The sequence below is a fragment of the Mastacembelus armatus genome, chromosome 5 (assembly GCF_900324485.2).
Source record: "Mastacembelus armatus chromosome 5, fMasArm1.2, whole genome shotgun sequence".
Classification (NCBI taxonomy): Eukaryota; Metazoa; Chordata; class Actinopteri; order Synbranchiformes; family Mastacembelidae; genus Mastacembelus; species Mastacembelus armatus.
Window position 1 is genome coordinate 3,473,367 of NC_046637.1, and position 19,671 is coordinate 3,493,037.

The window sequence follows — 19,671 nt, forward strand, 5'->3', positions numbered from 1 at the left end:
AGCAAACTCATGTCCAGACAGAGCAACCTGAGTCACAAACAGTTAAAAAGCAGCAGAAAGAGCTGGAGACAATGACAGAAAACCACTTTTATGCTGGTCATCGGACTGTCAGTGAGAATCCTCCTCATAATGATGAGTTGAGGTAATTAAGGTAGACAGCTCCCACATCACTGATGGCCTCGGGATCAGCACGTTGGACAGCAGTTGTGACACACTTTCTGACCAGAAACAAAGCTGCCCAAGCTGCTCAGAAAACACATGCAGATGCTAAACAGTCTGGACTGACAGCTTCTTCAGTCAAACATAATGTTGTAGAGTTAGGCAGAAGCTTCCAGGCAGATCAAGTCATATTTACCTGAGCCCCTACACATGCCCCTGCTCTAGGAGAAAACAGCTCAGGGAAAACAATATATTGGCTTTAAACACCAGGGTGTCCTGGTGGTCAAGGTGCTGCCCACATAATCACAGTGTCTCCAAATCGAATGTGGCTAGAAATTATTGCCTGTCATCTGTGCTCTCTCTCCCCTTATTTAGTTTCACCTGCACCGTCATCATACAACAAGACAAATGCAGATATTTCCTTTAAAATATGCACATACAGTAGCTCTCAGGTAGAAGTCATCATCACAGTAGTCTATTAAGCAATTTTAGTATGCTGTGCAAGAGAAAAGATAATATTATTCATTTCAAATATCCTATAGAGATGCATGCAGGTATCAGCCTTTAACTTTTCTGTACTATAGTGTTTAAGCTATTTGATATAGAGACAAAAGAAGATTCCCCACTCGTCCCTGCACTGGAGGTTCTCGTTATCCATTCTCGCCATGCTCTTCAATCTAAGGTCAGCTGCTCTTGTGTTGAGCGTGCAGATTACTACTGGGGCTTGATACCCAATCTTGGAGTGTGCGGGTGATGATGATGATATTACTATACCAAGAAAAACACAAATAGTGCACAGTGTTTTGAAAATGAAGTCCTCACTAAACACAGTAAGGTTTGTAAACCACTGCAACTAAAAGAGTCATTTCTAAATGAAGTCTGGGGTCTCTGAGCTGGGTTTTTTTTTTTGTTTGTTTTTTTTTTTTTCGGTCTGTGGCAGGTGTGTGACGCCAGTTAAGAATAATGGCTCCTGTCTTCCTGCTGTCTAAAAGCAAAGTCTTGAAGTTTTTTACTTTCCCATTAGAATATGTATGGTGGCTGCAGGACTGATGAATCAAGTGTCAGTCACCACATACTCATCCATCTCAACTATATGGAGGCCGTGAGTGTGTGCCTCTATATCTGTATGTGCATTCATGAGTGGAGGAGAGAGTAAAAAATAATACGTGCATCTCTACGTGTGAAAAGATGTATGTGCAGTGCATACGGTATGTATTCAAGAAAAAGTGCAGGTACATTCCCAGTGTTAAAACTGAAGTACCAATGATTTCCTATTTAAAAGTAATAGAGGAAAAGAAACAAAGAAATTATTCTTATCATCCTAAAAACAGAACAATGTTCCAAACAAAGGCTTCACTTATTTTTTTTTTAAAAATGTCATTCCCTTTTATTTTGTCTCACATTTTCTAAATGGTTTCATCTGTGTCTTAATAAAAGAACACTTCACTTTTTCCAGGAAATTTTTGAGAGTGATTCACTGAAAGCAGGTAAAAATAGTTGGTTTATTCTGTTGCAATTTCCTTCACTTGTTTAGAAGAAGCGAATATATTTAATAAGCATGTACAAGATGTTTTTCTCAAGAAAATATAAGTGTGGAACGCAGCAGCACAATTTTCAAACTGGTCATTCTCAACAAAATGTACTAAACAGATTAAATATGCAACATAACAGGGGCCTGGTAAATGTCTTGCACAACTGCTTTAACAGACTCAACTCCTCATTTACATCATTTATATTCAACAGCTTCTCCTGATGCTACTCCACAGGACGAAAGAGCAAATTCCTTCAATCACTCCATCCCTCCGCCTGTTTCCTCCCACCATCCCTCCCTCTGCCAGCTCGTTTACAGCGAGAGTTACAGAGGCCACCCAGTGACACACAACCTGGCACCCATGATGACATGGGGGAGCACACACGCACACACAAACACAAATACACAACTAATACACAGAAATGTTAATATCTAAAGCACATTCAATTTATACACATATCTATACGCACATTCACATATGCATATGCGCACAAGCCTCTTTGCAAAGATGAAGAAACAGACTACACACTCTGAATGCTAATCAACTACAGTTGGCCTTCATACAGTGATGCTAATGAAGTGTGAGAGGATGGATGAAGGCGGGAGGAAGAACAAATGGTGTTTGGGAATAAGGGACGGAGGGATCCAGATAGAGGACGAGCTGTGGATGGTGAAAGAAAGACTTGGCCATGATGAGGGAGGAACAGTTACAAAGAATCAGGAAATGTTTTTGTTGTGGATGTTTCAGTGTCTGTGAGATAGTTATAATTGTCATGAGACTACAAACCATATACGGGTCAACGATTTCATCCTTTTTCTAAACTAACAGAGGAAATTTGAATATTTTTGCTTTGTTTATGCTGTCAGGACAAGTTATAAGTGCATATGTATTTGCTGCTGCTATTCCAAGTGAAAATCTTCCCAAAATACAAAAACATAATGAAAGGCAGCCATCTACGATCAATCATTGTCTTTCCTGATGCAAAACAAACACAATGCTCTATTTTTAAAATGAGCAGATTTCTGTTCTGACGTCAGCCCAGTCTGACACGTTACTGAAAATGCTAGACAGACACACCAAATATAACTAAGCCAGGTTGGTACCACAACAGACACAAACACACAGACACATATGGCTGCACAGCACAACACTCTCACTCTCGTCTCTCTGACGAGTCTAATTCATTAACTGGCCTCTTTTGAGCTTTTTGTCAGGTGCAAAAATTGCAGAACAAAACCTTAAACTGTACATAAAGTGCAAATGGAGTTTGATATGAATATGAACTAACAGAAGAAGTTTACAGGAGTCATCTTCCTGTTTAGTTTCTCCAGAAGCTACTCTCACACTGTATTAAAAACAAGCAGTGCTCATGAAGTTTAAAAATGGGCTACAGCAGGAGTACAGCACTGGGCCAATAAACACTTCTCTGTGTATGTGTGTTTGCAGTGGCCCTGGCCCCATAAAAGTTTTATCTTATGCATCCTGGGGCCTTGTTGTGGGAAGACACATCACACACTCAAAAGCGACCAGTGTTACTATACCCTGAGGGTGCAAAGTATATGGATCCACCTTTTTACTGCACTATATTACAATCCCAGCGTGGTGTTTGAAGAAGGGTCATAATGTGTGTGTGTGTGTGTGTGTGTGTTTGTGTGTACGCGTACAAGCACACAAGTACAGTACTGGCCAAAAGTTTAGACTCTAAAAATACACAGGGGATGCTATTAATATGAATTACATAAATAAAAAGAATTTATCAATGAACTTCTTGCAAAGTGCAGTAAAGGGAACCAAACCTAAATCCAATCAGTATGTGCAGCTCTTCCCTTTGCCCTTAAACCAGCAGCAGTTCTCTCTGGTTGGACCTGACACAGTTTCTCCTGGTACTTTGCAGAACCTTAGAGAAGCTGCTGCAGTTCTTCTGTAGGTTCAGGCTGCCCCAGTGTTTCTGTCTCTTCATGTGATCCCAGACTGACTCCACACTGCCCAGATCAGGGCTCTGTGGGGGGGTCAGACTATCTGCTGCAGGACTCCTGGTTCTTCTTGTCTCTGAAAATAGTTCTTCATGGACTCTAGTGGGATTTTTATGGGCTTGTTGTCCTGTACAATGAAGCTGGGATCAATACTGATACTGTATATGTATATTAATCTGGGTATATGTGTGTGTCTGTACATTCATGCATATGTATAAATGTCTCTATGCTCATTTTGTGGGGGCTGGAACCAGTTTACATGCATTGTGGAGACTCACCATTCTCGAAAGACAGAGGTTACATTCCAGTTCAACAGCTGAATAAAAGTTTGGGTAAAGTTTTGAAATGTCAAAACTCAACTGGGCAGAAGAAAAACCAACAACGGGGAACACCACGCTCAGAATTACAAACATCACTGTTGTCTGCAGACCACGCATCAGGCCAATAATTCAGAACATTCTTTATATTCAATGTTTGCTGCACCGTATATATTGATACGGTGCAGCAAACATTGATAGCCAAGCATACGTGGTTTTTGGTGAATGAATCACTGGAGGAGGTTAAGTATGGACTAGAGCAAAGAGGAGATTACAAGATGCATGGTATTGTGAATACAACACTTCTAATACTGAAACCATTATATACAGTGGGTACGGAAAGTATTCAGACCCCTTTAAATGTTTCACTCTTTGTGTCATTGCAGCCATTTGCCAAAATCAAAAAAGTTCATTTTATTTCTCATTAATGTACACTCAGCACCCCATCTTGACAGAAAAAAACAGAAATGTAGAAATTTTTGCAAATTTATTAAAAAAGAAAAACTGAAATATCACATGGTCATAAGTATTCAGACCCTTTGCAGTGACACTCATATTTAACTCACATGCTGTCCATTTCTTCTGATCCTCCTTGAGATGGTTCTGCTCCTTCATTGGAGTCCAGCTGTGTTTAATTAAACTGATTGGACTTGATTAGGAAAGGCACACACCTGTCTATATAAGACCTTACAGCTCACAGTGCATGTCAGAGCAAATGAGAGTCATGAGGTCGAAGGAACCGCCCAAGGTGCTCAGAGACAGAACTGTGGCAAGGCACAGATCTGGCCAAGGTTACAAAAGAATTTCTGCAGCACTCAAGGTTCCTAAGAGCACAGTGGCCTCCATAATCCTCAAATGGAAAAAGTTTGGGACGACCAGAACTCTTCCTAGACCTGGCCGTCCAGCCAAACTGAGCAATCGTGGGAGAAGAGCCTTGGTGAGAGAGGTAAAGAAGAACCCAAAGATCACTGTGGCTGAGCTCCAGAGATGCAGTAGGGAGATGGGAGAAAGTTCCACAAAGTCAACTATCACTGCAGCCCTCCACCAGTCGGGGCTTTATGGCAGAGTGGCCCGACGGAAGCCTCTCCTCAGTGCAAGACACATGAAAGCCCGCATAGAGTTTGCCAAAAAACACATGAAGGACTCCCAGATTATGAGAAATAAGATTCTCTGGTCTGATGAGACCAAGATTGAACTTTTTGGCGTTAATTCTAAGCGGTATGTGTGGAGAAAACCAGGCACTGCTCATCACCTGCCCAATACAATCCCTACAGTGAAACATGGTGGTGGGAGCATCATGTTGTGGGGGTGTTTTTCAGCTGCAGGGACAGGACGACTGGTTGCAATTGAAGGAAAGATGAATGTGGCCAAGTACAGAGATATCCTGGAAGAAAACCTCTTCCAGAGTGCTCAGGACCTCAGACTGGGCCGAAGGTTCACCTTTCAACAGGACAATGACCCTAAGCACACAGCTAAAATAACAAAGGAGTGGCTTCGGAACAACTCTGTGACCGTTCTTGACTGGCCCAGCCAGAGCCCTGACCTAAACCCAATTGAGCATCTCTGGAGAGACCTGAAAATGGCTGTCCACCAACGTTCACCATCCAACCTGGCAGAACTGGAGAGGATCTGCAAGGAAGAATGGCAGAGGATCCCCAAATCCTGGTGTGAAAAACTTGTTGCATCATTCCCAAGAAGACTCATGGCTGTACTAGCTCAAAAGGGTGCTTCTACTCAATACTGAGCACAGGGTCTGAATACTTATGACCATGTGATATTTCAGTTTTTCTTTTTTAATAAATTTGCAAAAATTTCTACATTTCTGTTTTTTTCTGTCAAGATGGGGTGCTGAGTGTACATTAATGAGAAATAAAATGAACTTTTTTGATTTTGGCAAATGGCTGCAATGACACAAAGAGTGAAAAATTTAAAGGGGTCTGAATATTTCCATACCCACTGTATGCATCATCTATGTACCAATGTCCAAAGTCCAATTTATATAACCATTTATGACGCAGTGGTGAGGTCTGTGTTTGGTATGAAAATCACAGCCTATGGGTTCAGGAGTTGAAGCAGTGGAAAATCAATAACAAGACAAACTTTTTTGCATTTGCCTCAAACACAAATTCAAGTTTTCAAGATTTAAAATATCTTGCAGTAATAGTGTAAAGACTAAAAACCATAATAAAACAATTTCATGTGTATTAATATGTATTTTATACTGACATTGATAATATAACCTATTTACAGGGAAAACACAGGTCCCCAAAATACATTATTGTGGACCCTTGCAAACATAAGGAATGTTTTATTTGGGGGGTATTTCATTTTTTTGTTTTATCTCTCTGCAGTCTCTACTTGAAATTTGTGAAAAGAGAGATGAGGAATGACATTATGCTGCCGTTCATGGTTGGCGTCTTAACCTCTCATTCTAACTGAGCTGCCCCTTCCCTGGCACCCACTTGTCTTTGTGAGAAAATGAAAGAATATAATAGGAAAAGTCAAATGTGCTGTGCAAAAGGCAAAAGAGAGAAAGAAAGAACAGAGAAAATTATATTAGAAAAAGTTAGTGAGGTGGTCAATCAAGACAGCAGATGACAGAATAAAAGTGGAAAGGGGAGAAACAGCAGTGTTGGTAGTGGCTGTTATCAGGTCCTTCCAATCTAAATGGTTCTCACTTCATTTCACCTTCTCCTGTTTCCCCTGACAGCCAGAATAACACACACACACACACACACTCACACACGAGCACACACACACACACACACACACACACACACACACACATGAGCACACAATTACACATTTAGAGCGAGTAAAAAAACATTAACCAATAAATAAGAAATAAGCAAAAGAGGGAGGAAGGTTGATGTTTTAGAAATAATTGTGTAGTTGGTAATATGTTTTCCTCTTCTTCATGTTCTGTTCTCCATTGGCAGTTTATAACCTGCCTTCCTCACTGTGGGTGTGTATTTCCGTTTACAGGTGTGACAGGTCCAAATGTGCCATCAAATCTTCCTGAGCTCTCTATGGGAAAGATTTAAAGATAGAGAAAGTGTGTGCATGTGTATATGGTGTGCGTCTGTGTATACTTGTGTGTGTGAGCTAGACAGACACATTGAGGAGGCCTCAGCCCACCAGAGAGGAGAGAAAATATAGCATCTGGGTGGCGGAAAATGGAAAAATCACTTGCACCAAAAATGAGAATTGCTCTACCAAAATGTGTTTTTTCCCCATTTCAACAATGGACACAGAGCAGTGATAGAACGATAAGAAAGAGAGAGGGTTCTTCATTTTCCTCCTGTCCATGAACTGGCTCCCTGGCTGTCCCTTCACATTTTTTTAATATACAATGTGAGCATTGAAAAGCAGCTTTAACCAGTAGACGGACAGTGCACCAGCTTTACAGTCTCCTACCCTGTTAACTTTATGTTATCATGACCAGTATGAATAAATTACAATAAAGGCCTCTCATATGTCTCACATGCAATTTGATAATATCTCATTAAGCCTGATAATGTTAATGTTTTAATGTTATAATCTATTACTCGTCAATGTAATCCTCTCTTTCTACATACAGTATTTTTTATTTTAGTCTTCTCTTCCTGCCTCTGTATGTTGCTGTCTTATCAGTAATATATTTCAGGTCTATTTCACAGCTCCTTGAACTCAGCAGTTCATCTCACAAAGGACAGATAAGCCCACACACATACACAGATAAGTGTGATCCAGTGCTGATATGATCAGCCCAGCTCATCAAATGTTAATGATAAGAACCACATGGCGTGTGCTTCAGTGGAACAAATTTATATTGGATACGTTTTATTTCAAATTGTTGTACATCTGTTCATAGAAATGAAGAAAATAATAAATTCCCAAACACAAATTCTGAATACAAAGCACCCAAAGTAAAGTATTGTAATTTTGTCAACCAATGGCTTGTGTTATAGGCTGTTGTTGAAAAAGTATATTATGGTTTTTGTTTAGTTTAGTGCCATCTTTAATTTTAGGAGAAGACACTGCAAACATGAATGAAGAGGTTTTCAAATCTTCTAAAATCTTACACTGTGGAGATGAAGCATCTTTGTTCATGTGGACATAAACTTGACACTATCTTAATAAAAAAATTAAATAACTCATATTTGAAATGTTATTGGAACAAAAGCATGTTTTAGTAAAGCTACAGCCAACAACAGCTTAACACTGAATAAGCAGGTCTAGGTTACGCGGGGCTTTTGGATGGTTGGATCATTTTTGATTTTCCAGAAAAAATTTCAATCACAAATTTTGATTAAACCTTTGTGTGGGAAATTCTATTTTTGTTAGCGCTGATTAGCGTGTGCATACTTTCCATCTACAAGCCCAGTTCTGTGTAAACTCTACATAAAAACAGAAGGCAGTGATTTGCAAATCCCATAAACCCATATTTTATTCACAGTAGAACATAGAAAATTTAATAAAGGGATGCTCCTACCTGACACCTGTGAGTGCCCTCTACCGGAGGGGAGAAGGTCTGACTTGACCATCGACTCGGTTTATAAACTATCTGCTGACTACTTTCCCCCTGTATCGTCCTCTGCCTGTCCTGGCTGGTGAGAAATGGCTTTTGACAAAGTCCAATAAAAGTAATTTTACCATTTCACGATTGCTTTGGTGTGTGACAAATTCATGGTGTGCTCCTGCACAACCCTCTCTCACCAGGTGCAGCACATCAGCCTTCAATTAAAAGACAGAGGCTTCTCTTGAGTGATGTCACCTCTGACCTGCATTCTCTTAATTCACACAATCTAATCTAACAGAATGAGACTCAATGCTTTTGTTCCCCCTTTGTTTCTTTCCATGTAGTCTCTCAGTGGAATTCACCAGCTCAGAACTGCTACAGATTTTTATATAAACACAATTCCCTTAGTCCTGGGGATTGTGTGCCTTCAGCATGCAATGTGTGTGCGTGTGCGTCTGTGTGCGTGTGTGTGTGTGCGTGTGTGTGTGTGTGTGTGTGTGCATACACCTGTGGGTAACACCCCATGCTCCCCCAGGCCTGCTACTAGCTATAATAATTCAGCGCTTGTATACACGCACACACACACGTGCTCTTCCAGTGCTTGGTCACAAAAATGCTTTAATCAGAGGACTCAGCACAATGACACAGCCTCCATCTATTACAAGGATACACAGATCAGAGGGAGGGAGGAAGGAAGGAAGGAAGGAAGGAAGGAAGGAAGGAAGGAAAGTGTGGTGAATGAGGGGCAAACAGTGTATTTTACACCCAAGGGGGAGCCAAGTATGATGGGAAATAGGATCCGATTCTCAACTCCTGACAGCAAATTCACTGTGGCAGACACCTGCTACCTATTCACGCACGCACGCACGCACGCACGCACGCACACACACACACAAAACATAAAAAAAAATCAAGACATGAAAACAAACCAATAAACATAAACTTCACATATTCATTCATTCACACACACAATCTGTGTGAATCAATTTCTGCACAGGAAAATCTTCAATCCCATGAGCCTTTGCTCAAAGTAAGTCTTCAAACAGAAGAAATGCTTTGCCATTGAAGCTGCGCAGGTTTGTTTGGACCTGTCACTGTTGTTAAAGTGACACTGTAGTGGTATTTGATGTGTTGAGTCTTTTAGTTCTGAAAACAGTAAAATGTTACTGTTGAAGTAATAACTACTGTACATACAACTTTAAAGATGCTCCTGTTCACTATGAATGTCCATCACATGTAAAAGGGTGTTTTCATGCCGGACTTCGACATGTCACACCAGTGTGAGTACGAGTGTAGCTAATAACATTACTATTGTCTATATTCAGGTTCGTGTCGGTGCCCTGGTGTTATTAATGCTGCCATGACACCTAAAGCTGTCCTCAGTGTTCCCATCACACCTGTGATCCTGTGGCACAGCAAAAAGGGTAAAACAAGTGAAATCAAAGCTGTTCAAAGTGAGAAGAGGTCAATTTGTTGGATGAACACAGCGTAGGCCAACCACAGACATGACTTCATTTAAGTTTGACTCAAAAGCATTAACTGACAGATACATGACCCGATTCACACAGAAGGTGTCGTCTTCTGTTCCAGGTGGCGTGTTGCCCTTTATTATGGATGAAATACTCATGGTCTCATTAATACTGTTCAGTTTTTCTCTAAACTTCAAAGGCAAAGCTGAAACTACTGCAAAAATAGCAAAGCAGGCTACGAATGTGCGTCTGTGTTGGTTCACCTAAATGTCAGTGAGAGACATCTGCCCGGGTCAGTGGAGCACAAATATTTTTAACTACTTTACCATCAACTGGGGCGATAAAGAGAAATAGCGTCTCATCTTTCCACAGTACGCAGCATTTGAATTTAAGCTTATTCCCCCAAATTTATAAGTCAGAAGTGTCCTGTCAAAGTGTCCATGAACAAGACAGTAAATGTCTACCTGCTCGCTTACCAGGGGATAAAAGTGTCTACTCTGACACATAAACACAGACAGAGGAGATGGGAGATGCTGAGGGAAACGGAGGTGTGACAGAAAGGAGGACACTAAAAGAGAAACTGATCTTCTTACCGTCACTAAATTATTCTCCAAAAGAGATTTAGTGTGAAATATGTCAGTTTTACAGGAGCGAAACTGTGGGACACTCGTACTGGACGCATCTCTCCTCCTGACTCTGTTTTACATTTTTCGGCATTTAGCTGCTCTTATCAACGTGCACGTAAAGAGAGTGAGCAGGCTGGAGATCAGCAAGATGTTGGCAGTGACAGAAAGGGCTGATGGGATTGAACCTGTCAGCTTTAGCTTCAGTTTGACTCTCACTTCTTCTGGTGTCACATCAGAGATGGTTCAACGTTACTAACATAATCATCTTTATTGCCATTTGCCTCATTTTTACTTCTTGTTTTCTTCCTTCTCTTTATCTTTTTTCATCTTCTTCCACTGTGGTTTCTCCCTTCTTCTTTGTTAAACTCTCCTGATTCACACTTTCAGTTCAACTCTCTGACTTCCTCACCGTCATTGTCTGCGTTCGTCTAGTTTCAACTTTTCACCTCCTCACCGTGGCCTCTTCTCTCCGCTCCCCTCGTTCCTCACTGATCCTCTTTTTACTTCCTCTCTGCCTTCTTCTTTTGCTGGTCTCACCTCCAGTCCTGCTCCTCCTTTGCTCACCCTACCTGTTCATGCATTACTTATGTTTCTCCTCAGAAATTCTGTGTGAAGTGTCCACTCGCACTGACGCACACAAGCTGCTACAAATGAAAGAGCAACAGACATGAAATACCAACAACATGACAAACCAGCCAACCTGCACAACACAACACAACACACACACACACACACACACACACACACGTTTCCCCCCCAAAGGCAAGCCCTGTGGTCCTGGTTAAAGAGGCGTGGGGTATACATTAGTAGTGTATGCTACTCACACACACACTTCCTGATTTAGGAAGATAATCTAACATAATATTTCACAAAAATAAAAAATGCAGATTGGTTCTTTGAAGTTCAAAAACTTTTGGAAAAGTATCAGGCATTTTTTCCCTACACTCACCTTGTGTACATCTCATAATCTCACTTTTCTTTTTCTTCACTTCAAACCTCACTGTGCAAACTGACATGAGCCATATTTTCATTCTGAGGTCACATGTATATGGAAATATTCTTTTCCCTGTATGTCCAGCAACGGTGGAGGGTGAAGGCTTTATCATACTTTATTTTAATCCATCCATCTTCTAACGCCCATCCTGGAGCACTCCAGGGGGGCGAGGTTCTGGAGCCAATCCAAGCTGATATTGGGTGAAAGGCAGGGTACACTCTGGACAGATTGGCAGTGTATCACATGGCATGCTTTACTTTGCCTGTTTGCAAATGAATTACCACAGCACTAGCTCTGCAACTGCCATAACAGAGTTACACCATCTTGTGCTCCTCACTTTGCACTGGGTTTCTCTTTTGAACAACTTTGAGTAGCTGGAAGTTGTGGAATAACCAAACGTGGAGTTACCAGATTGTTTAACCTAAAAAACCTCTCAGTCACAGCTACACAAATGTACTTTTAACTGTGCATCATATGTTAATGTAGAAGTCTAATTCCACTATTATCAGGAAGCATTGCTTTTCATTTTTAGTTTTAACAGAGTGAAATTTCTCTTTCCTTGTCTGCTTGTTGTCCTTGCTGTTTCCTTATTAGATTGCCAGGATTATAAAACTCCTGGCTCAGCCTCGGAGCCCTTTCCTGTTTAGCTGCAAATATATCAAATCCATGTCATCTGTTGCAATCATGAAGAACTCAAATGGACTTTACATCTGGCAAAAATGTCCAAGAAAGCACAGCAATATCTCCTCCCTCCACCCGAGGCACCACAGAGAGCATCCCGACCACCTGCATCACTGTCAGGTACTGTACGTTAACCACAAAGTCTCTAAGACCCTACAACAAACAATGGATGCAGTAGAAAATATCACCCTCCTAACTACAAAGCCATAAAAAACAAAGTTGCAAGGGCCCCAGCATCATGACAGAGCCCTACTACCACAGCCACAGCCTCTTCAGCCTTATAGCATACGTCTGACGTCCAGACTTCCTCTGCCAGTCTGTACAGAAGCTTCAGTCCTCAAGCTGTGAGGGTTTAAAACAGGCTGTGCACCAAAATTTAAAGACTGTTTTGCCATAATTCAATCAGTGTCTCAAGCTTGCTAGAGGAAATACACACATGTTGTCGCTGCTGTCAATGTAATTTTAGTTTACATTTTTATTATAATATTTTCTTTTATTATTTATATCTGTTCTATGTTGTATTGGGGTCTGGGAGCAATAGCATTTAATTTTTCTGTATGTATGTCACATACACATTTGGAAATGACACTCCACCTGAACTCATGCTATGACTGTCAACAGCTCAGTGAAGGTAACAGTGAGTTGTTGTTTTATTTTTATTCCCAAATGTCTGGCATCTCTAATGTGTGCCTTTTCAAATGTTTGACATCTCATTTTGGATGAAACTTCTCACTAGGAAGCCAAACATATTTTTCAAGCAGTCATTTTTATAAACTGGAGGTTGTGTTGTGTTCACACCCAGTGGGAGTTCAGAGCGTCAGAGGGCTTCAACAGACTTGACACATGGGGCTGAGCTGTCCACACTACTATTGATTTCCTTATCAGGGAACAGACACATAGAAGATGCCAGGAATGAGCAGCAGAAAACTCTATGGACACACACACACACACACACACACAGACACACACACACACACACACTGCTGGGTCTAATTGTTGGACTACAATCAGCTTTATGACCACCCAGGGAGACTTAGAAAGATGCAGCAGGAACATGGAGGAACACACACACACACACACACACACACACACATACACACACTGCAGGGTGTCCACAGGGCACTAGCTGACAGTGGCTCTCCTGGATCTCTGCTACGCCCCACTGAGTCTTATCTCTGACAGACAGAAGACACACATACACACACTCATTCCCAAATGCCCATATACAACACAGCACAATACACACACATGAATGCAGCACAAATACTGCCTGCATTCATACACCCCAGGACACAGACATGTCAGCATGCAGCACTCTGACACACATAAGTACACACAGTTTTACACACACACAAGCACAGCCAGGGGTACGGTTGAGACCTTGTTGCCCTGGGGCTTTGACTGCATCTGTTCAACAGGAGACGTACAAATGAGAAACACACAGGAGCAATGTGTGTGTGTGTGTGCGTGTGTAGGCTTTTCATTTTTATTGACGTCTTCATACACATCCTTTATAGTCTAATCATACTGGACACTTGGACACTGCATGTGCTAACGTGTGTATGTGCACATGTATGTGTGACATTTATAGAACTATACAAAAGCTGCATTACTTCAAAAGTCATTTTTACTTTTCTCCCTTTTTAATTGTCTTTTATAATTCCCCCCATGTCTGCTTTAACACTTTCAGATAATTTGCTTATTTCCGATGTTTTTCATAATAACTGTCAGTGTGTTAAATACGAAGATGTCCTTTTAAAGGTCAGGGAGAAGGCTGCGTTGACAACGTATCGCTCTAACTGCATGCTTTCCTTAACCTATAACCTATATAAAGTTTATGAGCGGTGTGACCATGGGAAAAATCAGCAGGAAGATGAGATACAGGGGAAATGCAATCTCTGTGAGTTTACACATGAAGGAATCAGCACAAGTGGACGTGTTTGTTTTGCAAGGATTGATTAAAAACAGCAACAAACAACAACAAAGGTAACTGACAGTCTGTGCATCATGGTATTCATAATACTGAGATGTTTGTTTCACACATTTGTATGGATTAAGTTAGTCTTTCTTCTATATTCTGTCTTTATTAAAAAGGATTTAAGGGATGGACAAATTATTCTATAAAACTGTATTAGATTCAGTTATTTCATATACTGTGAAATTCATTCTGTTCTCTAATTCTTTAGAACTGTAGTTCATTTTCCACAACACTGTCCCATTTTAAAATGCCACACATTTAAGTAAAAGAATTCATTCATTTTATTTTGGAATGAGCAATACTCAATTCAAGTATTGATTTTTTTGTGTCCAGCTTTTCTACTTCCAGACTAATTGTTAGCAAACGGTTTCTATTTGACCATGAATGTTTAATTCTACTAATTTGAAAAACAAGTGAACAAGGAAACCATCATCTCATCAGCCAACAAGAAGTGCACAGAGATGGCTCTTTAATATGAGAAGTCCCTCTATCCAGATTCGCCTGGTCACACCTGGCTAAACAACACGCTAATTAACCCCAATTTCACTCAACAGCCCCAGGGAACAAACAACAAACACATCACACACACAAATTAATTTGGATACACAAAAAAAACATGACACCTCAGACATGAACACACAAATGAAAGGCATGTAGATACACACACCCAGAGACAAAGTAAGTTGTACGCAGATGATCCCTCCACACATGAATGATTAAAATGAAAAAAAAAAGCACTCATGAATACAAAAATGTTCAAAGCAAGAACAACACATACACATACATGACATACACAAATACAGCACCACACACTGTGCACACAAAGGGCGTCAGGGTGGTCTGCTCATGGATGTGTGTGTGTGTGTGTGTCCTACTTCACTTGTTCATTGTGTTGGCATGAGCTGCTCCCCTGGCACAATGCAAAGCACCTGAGCTTCACACACACATTTGTGCTCATTCCTCATGGGGACTGTACATTGACTTTTCCTGCAGACTAACTCTAACCTTTACTCTAAACTTAAACCAAGTTCTCAGACTTAAATTCAGTAATTCACACTGAGGGGGCCAGGAAGTCCCCACGATGTGAGCGTGTAAATAGGCTTCAGTCCCCACAAAGTGAGTAATACCTAGTGCACACATACACACATCAGGCAGACACACAAACACATAGACATCAGCAGACACACTCCGCAGGGGAAGCAACACACACACACACACACACACACACCCATTTTGACATTCTCAGGAGTACAGTCTGTGTGTTCTGCTAACAGATGGTAATGACAGTTTCAGTCCCTGGACTACCATCTAATCAAAACAGCACACACACACACACACACACACACACACACACACACACCAGAAACTCCAGCCTCCCTCCAGATTAAAACATCCTTCATACCAAATAAGGTTAACAGCATAATTCATTGCAAATATGTGCCGAGAACATAATTTAGGCCAGATCCTTTCTACATTTAAATGTATTTCAGTGATGCAATTTAAACTCCATTAGTAAACAAACATGGTCCTATCTGCTGTGCAAAAATAGTGTAATAAGACTCTAAAACTCCCAATTTAAACCCCACCATACGGCTGTTTGCACCCCCACCACTGACACCCACTCCTGTTTCCCAGCTACAACATAAACTATGGGTGCCTGGTTGGGACAAAGTGTCCAGTCCAAAGCTAGCGTTAGCTGACTAAGGAGTAAATGTGTCAGTCCAGTAGACGCTCTCATTCCTGCTAATGTGACCCAAAGCACCATACTCATAATCATGCTAGGTGGCTAATGCTACCAAACCCAGCAGATTAGCTTTAGATGCTAACACATCCAGAAAGAAGAAGGCCACATGTGGATCCAATGTGAGTCCTTTGGCTGCTTTGAACCCTCTCCATGTGAAAAAGCCAAAGCCATGTTAACCCTGGTTGTTGCTCTTTCTTTGTCCCACTCTCTCTGTGCTAAAGAACGCCGCCTCTCGGCTCTGGCAGCCACTGGTTCCCACTTTGAGCTGCAGAGACTCCTCCATAGCTGCTGTTGGAAACCACTTCTGGCTTACTAACCTTGGCCAGGTGGCAGAGACTGGCTAACAGTGAAGCATAGATTCAGCTTCACAGCGACAGAGCACTTCTGTGACGAGGCTGAGGACACTTACAAAGATAATTCAAATTATTGTTTCCTGCTGTGATATTGGATCAGTGCTAATACTTTGGATCAGTGCTCGGTGGCATTTGATACGTTAAGTCACGGCAGGTTGTAGCGGTAACACTTGAGCGTTATGTCAGCAGATCAGTTATAACCCTCTAAGCATACAGTGTGTGAGTGATAGCAGGCTTATGCTAACCCTTTAGCAAACACTATGGTTGCACTTTAGTTCACACATTTAATGATTATTAGAATTTAGCTTTAGATAAGTCAGGTGAGTGAAGTTTAATGGTAAAAAAAAAAAAATCAGTTTTCTTTATCCTCACATCAAGTAAATTTACGAGCTGAAGGTAGAGACGGAGACGGATAAAGACAGAGAAGTCAAAACACAATCGCAGTAAACTGGGAGAAGTAAAGGAATGTAATTACGTCTGACAACAACAGATAGCTGTGATTCTCTAATTCTATCAAATGCCTTACAACAACATTATCCAACCTCCTCACTACATCAATATCCTTCTCAGCAGGACAGCACTGTATGTCCTGTTGTTCACATGAACCGTGGGATGGAAAGTGGGATGGTAAATCACAAAGACTCCTCCATATTTTTGCCCGTATTGACAGTGAGCACAGAGCAGAGTAGATCGCATTAGAGGATTTGAATGTCTTCAGTCAGGGGATTTGTCGAGCAGAACAGATAAATTCAAGAGGGACAGAGGAAACAGGAGGTGAGTCGGGGTGAAAAGAAAACAATGGAAAAAGAGATGAGAAAGGACAGGCAAGGAAGAGACAGAAGGATAACGCAATATTGTACTTTTAGTTCAGTTTCCATTTACTTTATTAGTCAAACTACTGTGTTTTAACCGGTTGGATCCAAACGCTCCAGTTTCTTTGGGCTACTTTGGTATCTGTGGAAATACTGAGTAGAATTTAAAGCTGATTTGATATAAAAGAAAAATAAGAATAAGGATCAAGGTTTAAGAAGTAAAAGATCAAACTCTGCTGTAAATATCTTTACTTGTCCTCTTTCTGAACTACTGCTGCACTCACCCTTCATCTTCATTAAGAAAACATCTTGACACCTTTCTTGCGAAATAAACACCTTAAAATCAAGTGAGAAATTGGAGCCTCTAAAAATACTGTTAGCATTTTCAAAATGAAAACAAAGTGTTCAAACCATTAGAGAAAGGAAGGGAACATGAGACATGCACAGGAAGAGAATTAGCTGAAAGACTGACAGAGACGGACAGAAAATGGAGTGAAAGAGTGCTCATTGTGATTTTAGTCACCACTCTGAGGTCTGCTCAGTATTCCACCCTCAGCATTCTCTCAGCACTAATGAGCAACAGCCAAACACACACATGCACACGCAACTACACCACCCAGGCTTGTTTCTCACTTCCTCTACATTATACATGTTGTCCTACTTTACTGCATCCACAATGATCAGATTTGTCAAGCGCCACTCTCATTAAGTGACTGGTAGTTTTGCCTCCTACTTGTGGTTCTGTTAACAGGATGAACAGCGGAACTTGCCTTTAACGATGAGGTCGGCGTAGTTGGACACCCCCGACCCACCGTCGGATCGGATGACGCAGCGGTATCGGCTGGTGCTGCGCTGCGAAGTGTCGCCAACGCTGACAGTTGCTGAGAAACGCCGGTGGTTCACAACCCTGGTCACCATCAGTGCTGTGTCCTTACCGTTCCACTGCTGCATGATGGGAAAGACAAAATTACAATGGAGTTATTGGCAAATGCCTTTCAAAGTGTTCTCACCAAGGCTGGTTTCTCCTTTTAATGCAGTTTTAGGTCTAATCCTAAATGAAAATTCAGATGTTACATTAATGTGTGAAGTGTCAATCAACTGGACATTCCCAGCCTCACTAACAAACAACACAGCAATGACCCCATATTGATATTAGAGGCCTGAGCAAGTCAGACATGAACATCTCCAGATGTGACCTTCTGTGGCCAGTGCACATGAAGGTAAACCTGCATGTGTGCATGAGCATGGATACACAGAAGATGCACAGACCACATGCACAGACTCATAGATACAAAGCAGAACAAGGACTTCTAGTCCATCTGGATATTGAGCTGGGAAAGATTCATACATTCTTCAGTTATTATTATTTTTTATAAGCATTCAATACAATTGTATTAATAAAGGATAAATCTCTTAAGTTAATTGGGTTTTTATATCCTTTATAGTCTGTATTGAAAAATATGAAATAAAATATGACTCCATCCATAGATTTTCTGTTTCTGCTTGTTCTGCTTTTTCCTGATTTGCCAATAGGAGTCTGTTTCACTTTATACAACAGGACAACTCGTATAAGTTCAAGTCAAGAGTTTAATTATCGCATAAGTTATAATACCCTGCAGGTAACAAAAACAACAGCACTTCTGCTTAGCATTCAGTGATGAAACATGCACTGTTGTTGGTTGAATTTTTTACATTCATACTTTAAAAACTGTGAACTTTATACTCTAGAGTGTGTATTTTTCCAGCAGTACATGGTCATGGTGTAATACATCCTGAGATATAGTGATATAGAAACTAATGACCTCAGTGGAGGAGTCTGTTTACGTCTGTTTGCCTTTAACACATTCTATAACATTGACACATCTTATAATAATATAATAATAAACGCTTAACATAAAAGCACCTTAGAGTGTATAATTGTGTGTACATCTATAATGATTATATCCATAATCGTCCTGCGCTATACAACTCTAGTTACCTTTTCATAGATAACTTTCATTTTTCACAAAATAAGCTCAAAATCTGACACAGAAACACGGGATTATCTATCATTTAGAAGATTTAGACATTTACAACAGAACCTCCAGTTCTGCATGTACATGCACATATTAAGTGATAGGAAGGTCCTGACCTGTAGCCAGAGTTTATCATGCTGAGACCATTTCCCTCCAGCAGTACACTGAAACGTAGCGTTCTGACCCACATTCACCTCCACATTCTGCAGACGCAGGAAGTGAGGCGCTTTACCTGCAACACCAACAGCAAACAGAAACTTTCTAAACATTGAGAAACTGTAACACAAGCACCCACACAAATTTTTTTTTTTTTTTTGTGAATTTATTTTGTTTAGGACTTACTGTATATGTCATAGAAAACTACAGGTCAGATGGACATAGGCTTTTTTTAAACTGTGTCTGTACGGTTCCTCGTGCTTTCTGAACTCATAAAAGTTCCATAATCATGTAATAAAGCAATTGTCAGGATAGGACACTAAAAGATGTCATCTTGTTATTAAAGACATAGTAAATTCAC

General features: G+C 40.8%; 1 protein-coding gene across 1 annotated transcript in view; it reads right to left on the reverse strand.

Annotated features, from left to right (window-relative positions):
* The window catches only part of ptprt (protein tyrosine phosphatase receptor type T), a 266,980-nt gene that overhangs the window by 175,027 nt on the left and 72,282 nt on the right, over positions 1–19,671 (reverse strand). The window contains exons 6-7 of the mRNA XM_026307430.1: positions 19,271–19,386; positions 17,910–18,084 (exon numbers count right to left, since the gene is read on the reverse strand). Coding sequence (XP_026163215.1) covers positions 17,910–18,084; positions 19,271–19,386 — 291 coding nt within the window. The remainder of the gene's footprint in view (positions 1–17,909; positions 18,085–19,270; positions 19,387–19,671) is intronic.